The 13,052-nt window shown below is 44.8% G+C and overlaps 1 protein-coding gene across 1 annotated transcript in view; it reads right to left on the reverse strand.

The window, feature by feature from the left end:
* Positions 1–741: 741 nt before the first annotated feature.
* The window catches only part of LOC130039368 (histone H3.1-like), a 72,425-nt gene continuing 60,114 nt past the window's right edge, over positions 742–13,052 (reverse strand). The window contains exon 3 of the mRNA XM_056131252.1: positions 742–1,115. Coding sequence (XP_055987227.1) covers positions 742–1,115 — 374 coding nt within the window. The remainder of the gene's footprint in view (positions 1,116–13,052) is intronic.

Consider the following 13,052-nt stretch of genomic DNA (forward strand, 5'->3'; position numbering starts at 1 on the left):
ACAATGTGCCCCAGTCCTCTCTTCATGGCCCTTCTTCTGTCTTTCCATCATATCTGACCCTTGCCATTATAAATCACATTATTTTATATAGTACTTTATGACTTGTCAGTGAATTTATAGAAAATTAACTTTGTGACTTCTATGAGAATAAAGCTTTTTTTTCTTCTGGGGTAACACCCAGTGATGCTCAGGGGTTGCTCCTGGCTCTGAACTAAGGAATTACTCCTTGCAGTGCTAGGGGGACCCCATGGGATGCCGGGGATCAAACCTGGGTTGACTGCATGCAAGAAAAATGCCCTCTCTGCTGTATCTCTCTGGCCCCAGTCACGCTGAGCTCTTAGGGGGTCATCAGCTACATTGAGATAGTTCTAGGAAAGAAGATTAAGGCTGCTATATGCAAGCCACAGTCCTCCATGCCTTGAGTCTGGACACACAGATCTCTCAGGAACACCTCCTGGCTCTTCTCTGCCTGGGGAATGCCAAGGCTCAGATCACACATTAAGTCTCTCATAGCCTTCTCCCAAACATGAATCATTGCCCTTTCCCCCCTTGCCACTCTCAGGCATCCTCTCTAGGACTTATTCTGTGGACAGACTGTGCATACCATAAGAATCACTGTCACTTTCATCCCGTTAATCATTGATTACTTGAGCGGGCACCAGTAGTGTCTCCATTTGTTCCAGCCCTGAGATTTTAGCATCATAAACTTTATGCTCTCTCTCCGCGGACACAGCATGCCAGCTAGATGTCCTTGGGCATAATGGTGACGCGCTTGGCAGGGAATGCACAGAGGTTGGTGTCCTTGAAGAGGCCCACCAGGTAGTCCTCGCACACTTCCTGCAGCACCATGACAGCCGAGCTCTGGAAGTGCAGGTCAGTCTTGAAGTCCTGTGCGATCTCACACACCAGCCGCTGGAATGGAAGCTGGTGGATCTTGAGTAGCACCATGGTGTCGCGCTGGTAGTGGTGCGGCTTCCTCACGCCACCTGTGGCTGGCGTGCTCTTGTGGGTCGCCTTTGTGGCCAGCTGCTCATGGGGCATCTTCCCACCCATTGACTTGTGCACTATCTGCTTAGTACGAGCCCTCTTGTTCTTCCCAACTCCACTGGAGACTCCTTCAGGGTTAGGGAAATGAGACCCATTTTAGCTACTGTTGTTGGCATATTTGGTACATCATGGGTGGCTTTCCAGGCTTTGCCATGCGGGTTGGATACCTCAGTAGCTTTCCGGGCTCTCCAGGGGGGGAGGATGGAGGCTTTGGGGGCGATCTCTAATTGTAAGAATAGTGGTGGGATTTTATTCTCCAGACCCAGAATATGTCCAGTTTGGGAATTGATGGTCTAAATTTGAGTTGCATCACAAGTTCCACTCTGGGCCTCAAAGGAAGTATTGCTCCTTCTGCTGTGTATTTTCATGCTTTCCATAACTTCTCAGAAGAGGAGATCTCTCAGTCACACTCTAACCATGTTAGGTGAACTCAATTCCCACCGAAAGTTATGCTAACTCTTCAACTGACAGGTGGCAGAAGCAGGGCTAGGATTTAGTTTTTAAAATGTCAGTCCTGGGGTTTTGGTTTTTTTTTAAATTTATGTATTATTAGTTTGCTGTTATATTTCACAGTGAAACAAAGAATACCTTGCCACACTAAAGATGTGTCTCTGCATACATAGATTGATATTCTATCTCTTAGCTATTGTACTTGGTGCTGCAGTGAATGCTGATGTACATACGTCCCTTGGAAATGTGTCTTTGTGTTCTGGGGTTAGATACCCAAGAGAGGAATTACTGGTCAGATGGAAGTTCAATTCTTAGTTTACTGAGTAATCTCTGAACTGGAGGATGCTATATTAAGTCAAAGAAGCCAGAAGAAGAAGGAAAAACACAGAATGATATCACTTGTGTGTCATGTGTAGAATAATTGGATTGCGGAATGTAAGGTCTTAAGGGGGGGAGGTAACTCTATGACCCTTTGCTCTGGAATATAGGAAGGAGAAGAACAGAGAGGGAATGAAATTGAGAGGTGAGGAAGAAGTGGATGGCAAATAAAAAGGGGCAGGGTTCAAGAGTCAAGGTACATGGGTGGTAGAGAGCAGTGGAAAAGCTCTACATCCAAATTGCAGAGTCAACTGTACTAAAAACAGGAGGCTCCAAACCTTGACAGCTAAACTTCAGGTGTGCCTATCAAAGAGGTGAGCTGGGGAAGGGAACCCAGGGACAAGGGTGGAGGAAAGTTGATGCTGGTGGTGGGGTTGATGCCAGAACACCATATGACCAAATTTCAACTGTGAAGAACTTTGTAAGTCATGGTGCCTTCATAAAGATAAATAAACAAAGACTTTTTCTTTTTTCTTTTTGGGTCACACCCTGCAATGCACAGGTGTTACTCCTGGCTCTGCACTCAGTAATTATTCCTGGCAGTGCTCAGGGGACCATATAGGATGCTGGGAATTGAACCCGGGTCAGCCGCGTGCAAGGCAAACGCCATACCCACTGTGCTATCATTCCAGCCCAATAAAGACATTTTTTAAAGGAGCTTCTGGGAGCTAATGGAGTTCAACCATCGCTGCAACTTATTTAGTTGCTGCGGGTCATCCCTGTCAGCAACTGAATGGCACCCCAGGTAGATCAACACGCTGCTGCATCCTCACCCTGCCACTTTTCCTGGGGTTCACTTAACAAATGGGCTGAGAAGCAGCCATTCCAGTGCACTTCTTCACCCAAGCTGGAGAGAATACATGTATGAAGTGCTCTGCACCAGGGCACAGGACTGCGTTATAGGCTTTCTGTGCCCACTGTTCTCATCTAATTGTTGTTGTTTTTTTTTTAGCTTATTGGGTCACACCCAGTGATGCACAGGGGTTACTCCTGGCTCATGCACTCAGGAATTACTTCTGACGGTGCTCGGGGTCACCGTATGGAATGCTTGGAATCTAACCTGGGTCGGCCGCATGCAAGGCAAATGCCTAACCGCTGTGCTATCACCCCAGCCCCTCTTATCTAATTGTTACCTCGACATTTGGAAGATTGAAAGAACCAGGGTGACTTCAGGAAATGTGGGGGTGGCACTCTAGCGCGTAATTCTTTCTCCTACCCCACGTGCCTTTGGCAATGCCTTCCTCCCTAGCCTTGCTTTACCTGCGGGCCACTGTGTGGTTGCTGTCGCCCTGTCGATTTTACTGTCGGAAGAAAGGCTCTTGCCTTGGCCATATGTGAAGCTGCAGCTAGCTGGAGTGTTTAAAATAGCCGGATTCTGGTCAGCCTGGTTTGAGTCATTGCCCAAACTCTTGAATCAATTACTGTAGCTGAGCAGGCCCGGGGGTGGGGAGAGGGTGTTGGGATTCGGATTTGTCACCCCCACTAAAGCCTGTGTGGACTAGGGGCGGGAGTCTGTTACTAGAAGGAAAGGAGGAAGTGCACCTGGGAGGAAACGAGCCTGTCAAGCCCCATGAGAGCTTCGAGGTCACAAGGAGCTTTTGTAACTTAACTAAGGTCACCAGCTCGAAGTATCAGAATTGGAGCCAACTTTGCCAAGGCCCAGAGGCGACATTTCGCACTTGTGGCTAAGTGCTGACCATGGAAGTTGCATCAAATGTCTGTCGTCTGGCTCTTGGGGCCTCGTTCGTTCAGGCCATCAGAACCAAGTCCCTTTCTCCTTGAGGACAGAGCTCATCAGTTTCGGGATGTGGCTTGGCTCATTGGGGTCTGAAAAATGTACCCGGAGGACCCAGTTCTTTCAAAGAGCCGCAGCCGCCAGATGGGCAAGTGGTAGAGCCAGCATCAGCCCGAGCCCCTGCACGGTGGTGACTAGCAGACAAAGACGCCAGGCGGCCCTTTGCCTGCAGGGCCCCCAGAGCAGCTCTGCACGAGGAAGAAGGGGCCTCCAGCTTTCCTGGCCCTTCGCAGATCTTCTAACAAGACTGCCTTCCTTTTCATTTTGCCCACAGCCTGGCTCCTGCTGGGCTGCCAAGCAAAGCTATCCCCGATGTTATCACGGCTCACACCCCCTCTGGCCATCATTAAGTGGCAGCCTGTGTTCAGTTGCATGTTCCTTAGCAACCACCATACATCATGTCCTCTCCTTTCATTTGCCTCTTCCTTCTTCAACCTAGGGGGCAAATTGCCTAAGAAATGAACCTCTGCCTTCTCAGATTTCTGAGCCATGGAAACCAGAAAATTGACAGCCTCTCAAAATGACCAATTTCAGGGGCCGGAGGTAGGGTGAGGAGGGAATCCTTTCCTACATGTTGGCAGTGGCTTTGCAAAGCACTGTGATTTATAGCCCGTGTCGACTCATCTTTAGGAAAATTGATTTAAACTGCAGCGTTTCATAAGAGCAAACATGTCTACTGTGTTGTAACTCGCTCAAGTGCTAGACATGCGTTTGAGCCTGAGCATCGCAGGCCATGAAGACTGTCTTCTTCCAAGTTTTTTTTTTCCATGACAACCAGTCCACCTATTCCTTTTTTGGATGATACGTACTCAGTAGGGCCCGTTTGGGAGGAGGCATGGGGACAGATGCTGAATTTCTTGTGGCCTGCCAAGTGCTTGTCTCTCTTCCACGTCCATGTGGATAAATAACTCCACACCCCCGACCCCAAGTACAGCCGTTAGGCTCCTGGAACATGGAACAAAGACAGAATTCTTTGTCTTACGAAGCTTGGAATCTTGGCTTTAATTTCTATTAATCTGGTTTTGTTTGCTTGCTTTTATTTTGCATTTCTAATGCTGCTGTTTCATATTTATCTTTGGCTTATGTGTTCTCCCCCCCATCACCACCACATCTCCGTAATTTAATCTCATTTTGTTTTCTGTTTTCGGCCGTAGCCATTCCAATGGTTCATACCTACACACATTTGAGAAGCTGCAAAATAGTTTCTCAGACGGTGCTTCCAATGCAGATCATAAAAACGGTCACACAGCCCTCGAATCAGCCGCTGGAACGCATCATGTTCCTCCTAAGCCACAGTGGTATTCTTCTGTCTAGACACAGTCTGTTCTCTAGAACACATGACTGTAATTGAATATGTCAGTTTGCAAGGAAGACTTGCTTCTAATAAGCTTTTAATTCCAAGTAACAAAATTGAGAAAAATGCAGAGCCAGTATATTGTTTAAAGGAAAGCTTTGGGAATGGATCTTTTTGGCTTTGCTCTTCTAAACTGTTGTGTAACCTTTCCCCTGAAGAGAATCTGAGTAGACCAAAAAAAGTCAAGTTCACCCATTTTGTTTGAATGCCCCCCCAAAACGTTTATCTGTAGACAAAATACCCAAATACTCTCAGTTTTAATGCATGTGATAGATTGGAGTTAACGCATTTGTCATAGACACTGCCAAAATCAACCAATTGTTCTAATGACTAGAGATTTGAAATACCAACAGGGCCACTTATGCTGGGATGGGGACATGAAAATTTCTTAGATTTGCGAAGGAAATAAATCTAATTTTTCTACTGAGGATAATTTGTAATTATATAAAGAAATCAAGAGATCAGAGATGAAGTCTCTTGCCCTCTAGATGTTTTAACCACAAGCAATTTGTCTTCTACCATTCAGAGTGTTCCTAAAGCACTAACAAAGAAAAATCCTAATAAGGTATGCTAGAAAAATTGCCTTTCTCTGCTCTTTGAGAAAAGTAGTCTTTAATTCAATTGGTTAAATTCTGTCTTCTGCACTCAGTGCAAATTGGGGATCTCAGCACAGGGAACCCAGAGCTCCTCTCCTGGCGATTCTCGGCCAACCCAGCCAGCAGTTCAAGGTGAGAGCCCGGGATGCACTGCTGCTCCAACCCTGCAGTGCTCTGGGACTTCCGGGTCTGTACCCTGAGGTACTAGGGGAGGAGAGAAGGGGACAGCCCCAGGAGCTTTGTGTTTGTTTGGTTTGGAGGCCATACCAGGTGATGCTCTGGGCTTATTCCTGGCTCTGAGCTTAGAGATCACTCCTGACAGACTCAGGGGCCATCTGGGACTTCAGGCACCAAACCTAGGGCAGCTGTGTTTGTGCATGGCAAGCGCCCCACTGTCCTATCTCTCTGGCACCCCAGGATGTTTCTTAATGTTGTGTGCTCTTTCGAAGACCCTTAGGTTGATCCTTTAGCCCCATATGCATTTTACTCCATGCTTCCATTTTCTGTCCACAGTTTACTGTTAGGTAAACACATTACTTGGCATTATATTTTTTAAATCCCTATTAAAGTGTAATTCTGAAAAAGAGGAGGGAAAATGTGGGCTTTTTGTCTGCCTTTTATTAATTGATTGATATAACATTGGATGATGACATTATATAGGTTTCAGGTGTACATGCCTAAAAATCAACATGTATCCTACATGTTGAATCATCTAGAATCAATATATTCAAACATGTAGAACATGTAGAATCAAACATGTAGAATCAATATATTCTGCATTAAGTTCATCACTAAAAGTCGCTTCACCAGACAGCTGTTTCCTTTGTCTTTTTATAACTGATCCTGGTTAGAACAACCACTAATAGCTCTTATGGTCTAAAGGGGTTTTTGTTGTTGGTGTTTAAGAATATGAAACTTCCAACTATCTTTGTCATGATGATGCCTTCTCTGGGGGACCACTATGATCATTCTGGATAAGAACTGTGTGCTGAAAATAGGTAAAGGAACAAACATGATAATCTCTCAGTATTTGTATTGCAAACCCTAAGAGAGAGAGAGAGAGAGAAAGAAGGAGAGTGCCTGCCATAGAGACAGTCTTGGGGGTGGGTGGGAGGGAACCTGGGAACATTGGTGATCGGAAATGTGCACTGGTGGAGGGATGGGTTTTGGAATATTGTATGACTGAAACCTGACCATTAACAGCTTTGTAACTGTGTATGTCACGATGATTCAATTTAAAAAGAAGGAGAGAAAAAAAGAATATAAAACTTTAGGTTGGTGAAGTAGAGTTGGTCAATTGCATGCTTCAAGTGGAGGAGGTCTGGGTTCCATCCCAGGTGCCACAAAAAAAGAATGCAATCAAATAAAACCAAGAAATTTCTATCACTTGTATGACTTTAAGTATATAGAATTTCATATTCTTGCCTGATATCAGATATTAACAATCAATGCAGGAGGACAGGTAGAAATAAAGGCATTGGCCCATCAAGAGAGCTGGGCACAGCAGTCTGTGGGCGTGACTTAACCAAAATTGGGCAAAATGAAACCAGTTGGAAAACTGAGGCCTCAATATCAAATTCATTTTACTTCAAAATGTATCATGGGTTTTCTTATTCGTACTAATTTTGTCACCAAGAGCATTCTGGAAATGTACCTTTTTTTTTATTCCCATGGATTGAGCAGATTTTAGCCACTTATCTCTCTAAACATTCTGCTCTATTGGGAGCCCTGAAAATCTTTTACTTAGAAGCCAATTTTCATAGAAAAAGCACCTGAAATAAATGTCCGGGGACTGTAAAGATAGGAGGGGGCTTTTTCTTCTTGAAATGTGACTTCATATGATTCGTTTTCTAAGTTGCTCCTTTATTTTTTTTTTACTAAAATTATTATCTAAGAGATGGTTTAAAACTCTCACTGTGATTATAGATTTCTTTATTTCTTCTTTTATGTATTTTTATACTTTTTATTGTTGTTACTGTGTCTGGCATATCGAATACTCTCGGTAGCTTGCCGGGCTCTCCGAGAGGGGCAGAGGAATCGAACTCGGGTCGGCCATGTTGGCTGCGTGCAAGGCAGACGCCCTACCCGCAGGGCGTTCGCCTTACAAGCGGCCAACATGGCCGACTGGAGTTCGATTCCTCCGCCCCTCTCGGAGAGCCTGGCAAGCTACCGAGAGTATTCGATATGCCAGACACAGTAACAACAAAGTCTCCAATGGAGACGTTACTGGGCCCGCTCGAGCAAATCAACGATCAACGGGAGGGCCTTTACCTTTACCTTTACCTTATACTTTTTATTGAATCACTGTGATAGAGCATTTCAAAATTGCTCATGATTGGGTTTCAGTCATACAATGTTCCAACACCCATCCCTCCACCAGTGAAATTTTCCAGCACCAGTGTCCTCCTTTCAAGCCACCCCCCACCCCAGCCTGCCTCTATGGCAGGTACCTCTCATCTTTCTCTCTTTCTCTTTTTCTCTTTCATTTTAGACACTATGGTTTGCTATACAGATACTGAAAAGTTATCATGTATAACCCTCTACCTACTTTCAACATTCAGTTCTTGTCCAGAGTAATCATTTTCAACTAGTATCATCATAATGGATCTTCCTCTATCTTAACCACCCTACATCTCCCACACCATTGACTAACCATTGACCATTCCTCCTGGCCCATTTTCCCTGGCCTTGGATATTAGTTTCATACTGTTTTTTTTCATATCCCACAAATAAATGCAGCCATTCTATATATGCTCCTCTCCTTCTGACTCATTTCATTCAGTCATTTATTTACTTATTTAGTGAGTCATTTCACTCACTCTTCCCATTTATAGGCAAATTTCATGACCTCATTTTTTCCTAATAGCTACGTAGTATTCCATTGTGTAGATGTACCATAGTCTCTTTATCCATACTGTTCTTGGGCACTCAGGTTTTTTCCAGATTCTGAATATTGTGAATAATGCTGCAATGAACATAGAAGTGTAGATGATGTTTCTGCTGTGTGTTTTTGGACCTCCAGGATATACTTCCGGAAGTGGTATTGTTGGTTCAAATGGAAGCTCACTTTCTAGTTGTTTTTTTTTTTTGAGGAATGTACATATTGTTTTCCAAAAATGCTGGACCAGTTAGTATTCCCACCAGCAATGAATAAGGGTCCCTATCTCTCGACATCCATGCCAGCACTAAAATTCTTAACTCCATCAAAAAATTGGGAGAAGAAATGAACAGAAACTTCCTCAAAGGAGAAATTTGAATGACCAAAAGACACATGAAAAAGTGTTCTATATACTAATCATCAGGGAGATGCAAATCAAAACAACAATAAGATATCAACTCATGCCACAGAGACAGGCACACACAAAAATGGATAAGTTGCTCCTTTAGTAGAATATGTCCTTATTCAAAACAGTGGAATCAGTCTTCCATTTGGTTTTTACTGCAGTCAACAAATTATGAGCAATTACCTTCCCCCCCCCCCTCGGAGAGCCCGGCAAGCTACCGAGAGTATTCGATATGCCAGACACAGTAACAACAAAGTCTCTAATGGAGACGTTACTGGGCCCGCTGGAGCAAATCGACGATCAACGGGAGGGCATCAACCTGGATCTTTCCCCCCACAACTGCCTTTCTCATCTAGATTATTTTTCTTGGGAGTAGGGGTGAGATTGGGGGGGGGTGTGATGTTTATCAGAGATCAAACCATGAACATCATATATGTCCTCTAGGCTCATTTGTTTTGTTCTCTTTTGTGTGTGTGTGTGTGTGAGCCACACCCAGCAGCCCTCAGGGCTTACTCCTGTCTCTGTGCTCAGGATTAATTCCTGACAGGACTTGGTGGACCATATGGAGTGCCAGGGGTTGAACTCAAGTCAGTCACGTTCCCTGCCTGCTGTACTATCTCTCCAGCCCCAAGTTCTCTAGATTCTTAATAGCTGTAAAAAGAACAAAAATTAGTTATTTCCAAAGAGTGAAATCACTTTTATTTTCACCTAAGAAGAAACAAATGTACTGGAAGAAAGGGAGCATGCTCTTGTCCTATCTTGTTATCACTTACATCAATTCAGGCTTCAACTGAGCACCCAAGTCTACTACCTTGACCTCACATCTTGTCTGTACATGGACCCCAAGCATATAGGTCTCCCAGTATTGCAAGCTGCTTCCAGAATTCCTTAATATCTATATTCACTTCCTGTTGAAACCAGTAGTTTAACTGTATTTCCCAGGTCTAGCATTTCTCCACAAATTAAGTTAAATAAAACGCTTAATCTTTTGGCACCCCATTGGAAAAAAAACAGCTTTGGAAGGTTATCTTCTGGACTTTAGAGGCTTGGAGGAATTTAAGTAAAACTTAAGTTGACAAAGCCCAGATACTCCTTTGCAGGATCACAGTGAACATTTGTCTTCTATTTTTTGCCTATTTTCTCCAAGCCAGGCCTTGTCAGTTGCTAATGTGCTTGGCCCTATCTCACACTTCATTCCTGATCATTTTTCCCATCTCACCCAACTGGTTAGGAAATATTCCTGTGGCTTGCATTGACCAAACTTTAAGGGAAATTACATTTAGATATAATTTTTAATTCCTTCTTTCAAAATGCCTGGTTTTCTTAGCCCACAAAACAGGGGACTACAAGCAACATCTGAGACCCATATAAAGTCAACATGGAAAGAACGAATTTTAATCCATGCCTTAAAAGAGTAATACTTGGGGCTGGAACGATAGCACAGCGGGTAAGGCACTTGCCTTGCATGTGGCCAACCCAGGTTCAATTCCCAGCATCCCATATGGTCCCCTGAGCACTGCCAGTAATAACTCCTGAGTGAAGATCCAGGAGTAACCCCTGTGCATCGCCAGGTGTGACCCAGAAAGCAAAAAAAAAAAAAGAGTAATATTTGGCTGACGGAGTGATAGTATAATGGATAGGGAATTTGCATTGCACACAGCTGACCTGGGTTCAATGCCCAGCATCCCATATAGTCCCCCAAGCACTGCCATGGGTAAGTCCTGAGTGCAGAGCCAGGAGTAATCCCTGAGCATCACTAGGTGTGACCCAAAAAGCAAAAGCAAAAAAAGATTAACAGTTGTGGCTGGAGAGATAGGATAGCAGCTAGAGTTGAATACACCAATCCAGTTGAATACACCAAATCCAGTTGAATACACCAATACACCAATTCCCTTGAATACACCAATCCAGTTTCAATCCCTAGAACCCATATGGTCCGTCAGACACCACCAGGAGTGATCCCTGAGCACAGAGCTGGGAGTAAGCCCTGAGGCACTTCCAGGTATGCCCCCTCCAAAAAAAGGTAATAATACTCAAAGTAGTGTAGTTGGAACATGTTCTATACTAAGAAATTTGCATATATTAATTTATCTAATCCTCACAACTCACTGAAGAAAATATTATGAAATCCATTTTAGAGTTAGAAAACTAAGTAAAGGCTGAGAAAGAAAAGGAACTTGTCTACAGAGAGATAGATAGTTTGTAAATGATGAGACAATTCTCAGAAGTCAGTTCCCATGCCATACTTCTCCTCCCTCCTTTCCCCATGCCTCTTTAACTCTTTGGACACAGTTGCAGAACTGAAAGAGCAGTTTCCTTTGTACCAACCTTTGTGGAAGGCCCCACTGGTGGAGTGAAAATAACCTGGTACTTGCCAGTCAAAAGTCCTGATATTTGGGGCTGGAGTGATAGCACAGTGGATGGGGCATTTGCCTTGCACACAGCCGACCCGAGTTCAATCCCCAGCATCCCATATGGTCCCCCGAGCACCTCCAGGAGTAATTCCTGAGTGCATGATCCAGGACTAACTCCTGTGCAATGCCGGGTATGACCCAAAAAGAAAAAAGAATTTTTTAAAGTCCCGATATTTGCCCTTGATTGGGTCAGCACTACCTGAGCACTTGCGTTCTTATCTAGAAAATGCCCCCAATAATTCCTGCCTTGGCGCCTTGTTGGGAGGGTCCCATGTGTGCCTGTCACGAACCCCAAGATCTGTGTCAAATGTGAAGTGTCTATACACTGGATTATCTGACCCTAAATTGCATTTCCTCCATTTATCTTTCTTCCATATGCTACAAGGCATCCCAATTCTGAAAATACAGATGAAAAGAGGCAACAGGAGGTTCTAGAGTACCTTTAGCTTCTGTCTCATCTGGGGGGGTGGGGAGTTGTGGTTCAGAGCCCTGTCCAACAAATCAATGCCCACACATGGGGAGAAAAACTGTTCATAATGGATACAGCTTATGCTGTCAAGTGTAGCCTCTGGAAAACTGGTTTTTTATGTCTCCTCCAATGCTGGGGCTGTGCTCTCCATAAAGGGTCCACACTGGAGGCTGGATGTGCATGGAAGTTGGCCTGACCCTCACGGCACCTAACTCTTGTTCGTTCCGTGGGAACCTGAGTTCTCTTTCTCCATGGTCACAATCCGCTTCTTCCCTGTTATTGCCCCTAGTTCTTTATTTTCCTTTCTCCCTCTCCCACTGATGATAGCATTTCCATAATTTTATCTTTCTGCTTCTATTTTTTTTTTTTTTGCTTTTTGGGTCACACCTGGCGATGCACAGGGGTTACTCCTAGCTCTGCACTCAGGAGTTTCTCCTGGTGGTGCTCAGGGGACCATATGGGATGCTGGGAATCGAACCCAGGTCGGTCGCATGCAAGGAAAACGCCCTACCCGCTGTGCTATCTCTCCAGCCCCTCTTTCTTCTTCTAATCTCTGCGCTCCACCGAACCCACTGACACATCACCAACATGTGCTTCAACTTGAGTTGGGAGGCGGTGAGGTTGCACTTGGCAGTGGGTGCTCAGAGGCTGTTCCTGGCTCTGTGCTCAGGAGACCCTATGACGTGCCAGGGATTTGAACCAGGGCTGAGTCTGCTGCAGCCCTGGGAAAGGCAAAGTGCCTTAGCTCCTGTGTGTCTCTCACTTGCTTCTTTCCAACTCCGTGTAGTGCCTTGATAGTCTTGGAAAATGCATGTGAGCAAATAGTAGCTTTGGGCTAAGTCATTTTTCTTCTCTTCTTATCTTTTCTTCTGAAAGCAAATAAGAGGTTGTTCACAAAAGGATGAGGCTGCAGGAGAAGACTTTTTCACTGCAGATGTTCACCAAAAACAGGTAGTGTGGTACCCACACACAGACCTTCCCCCTCAGCTCTCCTCACCTGCCCTCCCGTCTCACTAAGCTCTAGGAACCTGGAGGCAATGATTTCTCTGACCAGTCTGTGCCCTTCCCAACATATAACAGGTTTTTGGCTATTTGAAAAAGCAAACACATAGGTTTTTTTCTCTTTTTGGGTCACACCTGGCATTGCACAGTGGTTACTCCTGGCTCATGCTCTCGGGAATTACTTCTGGAGGTGCTCGGGGGACCATATGGGATGCTGGGAATCGAACTTAGGTCAGCCGCATGCAAGGCAAATGCCCTACCAC

This window comes from Sorex fumeus, unplaced genomic scaffold (assembly GCF_029834395.1).
Source record: "Sorex fumeus unplaced genomic scaffold, SorFum_2.1 ptg000086l, whole genome shotgun sequence".
NCBI classification, from domain to species: domain Eukaryota; kingdom Metazoa; phylum Chordata; class Mammalia; order Eulipotyphla; family Soricidae; genus Sorex; species Sorex fumeus.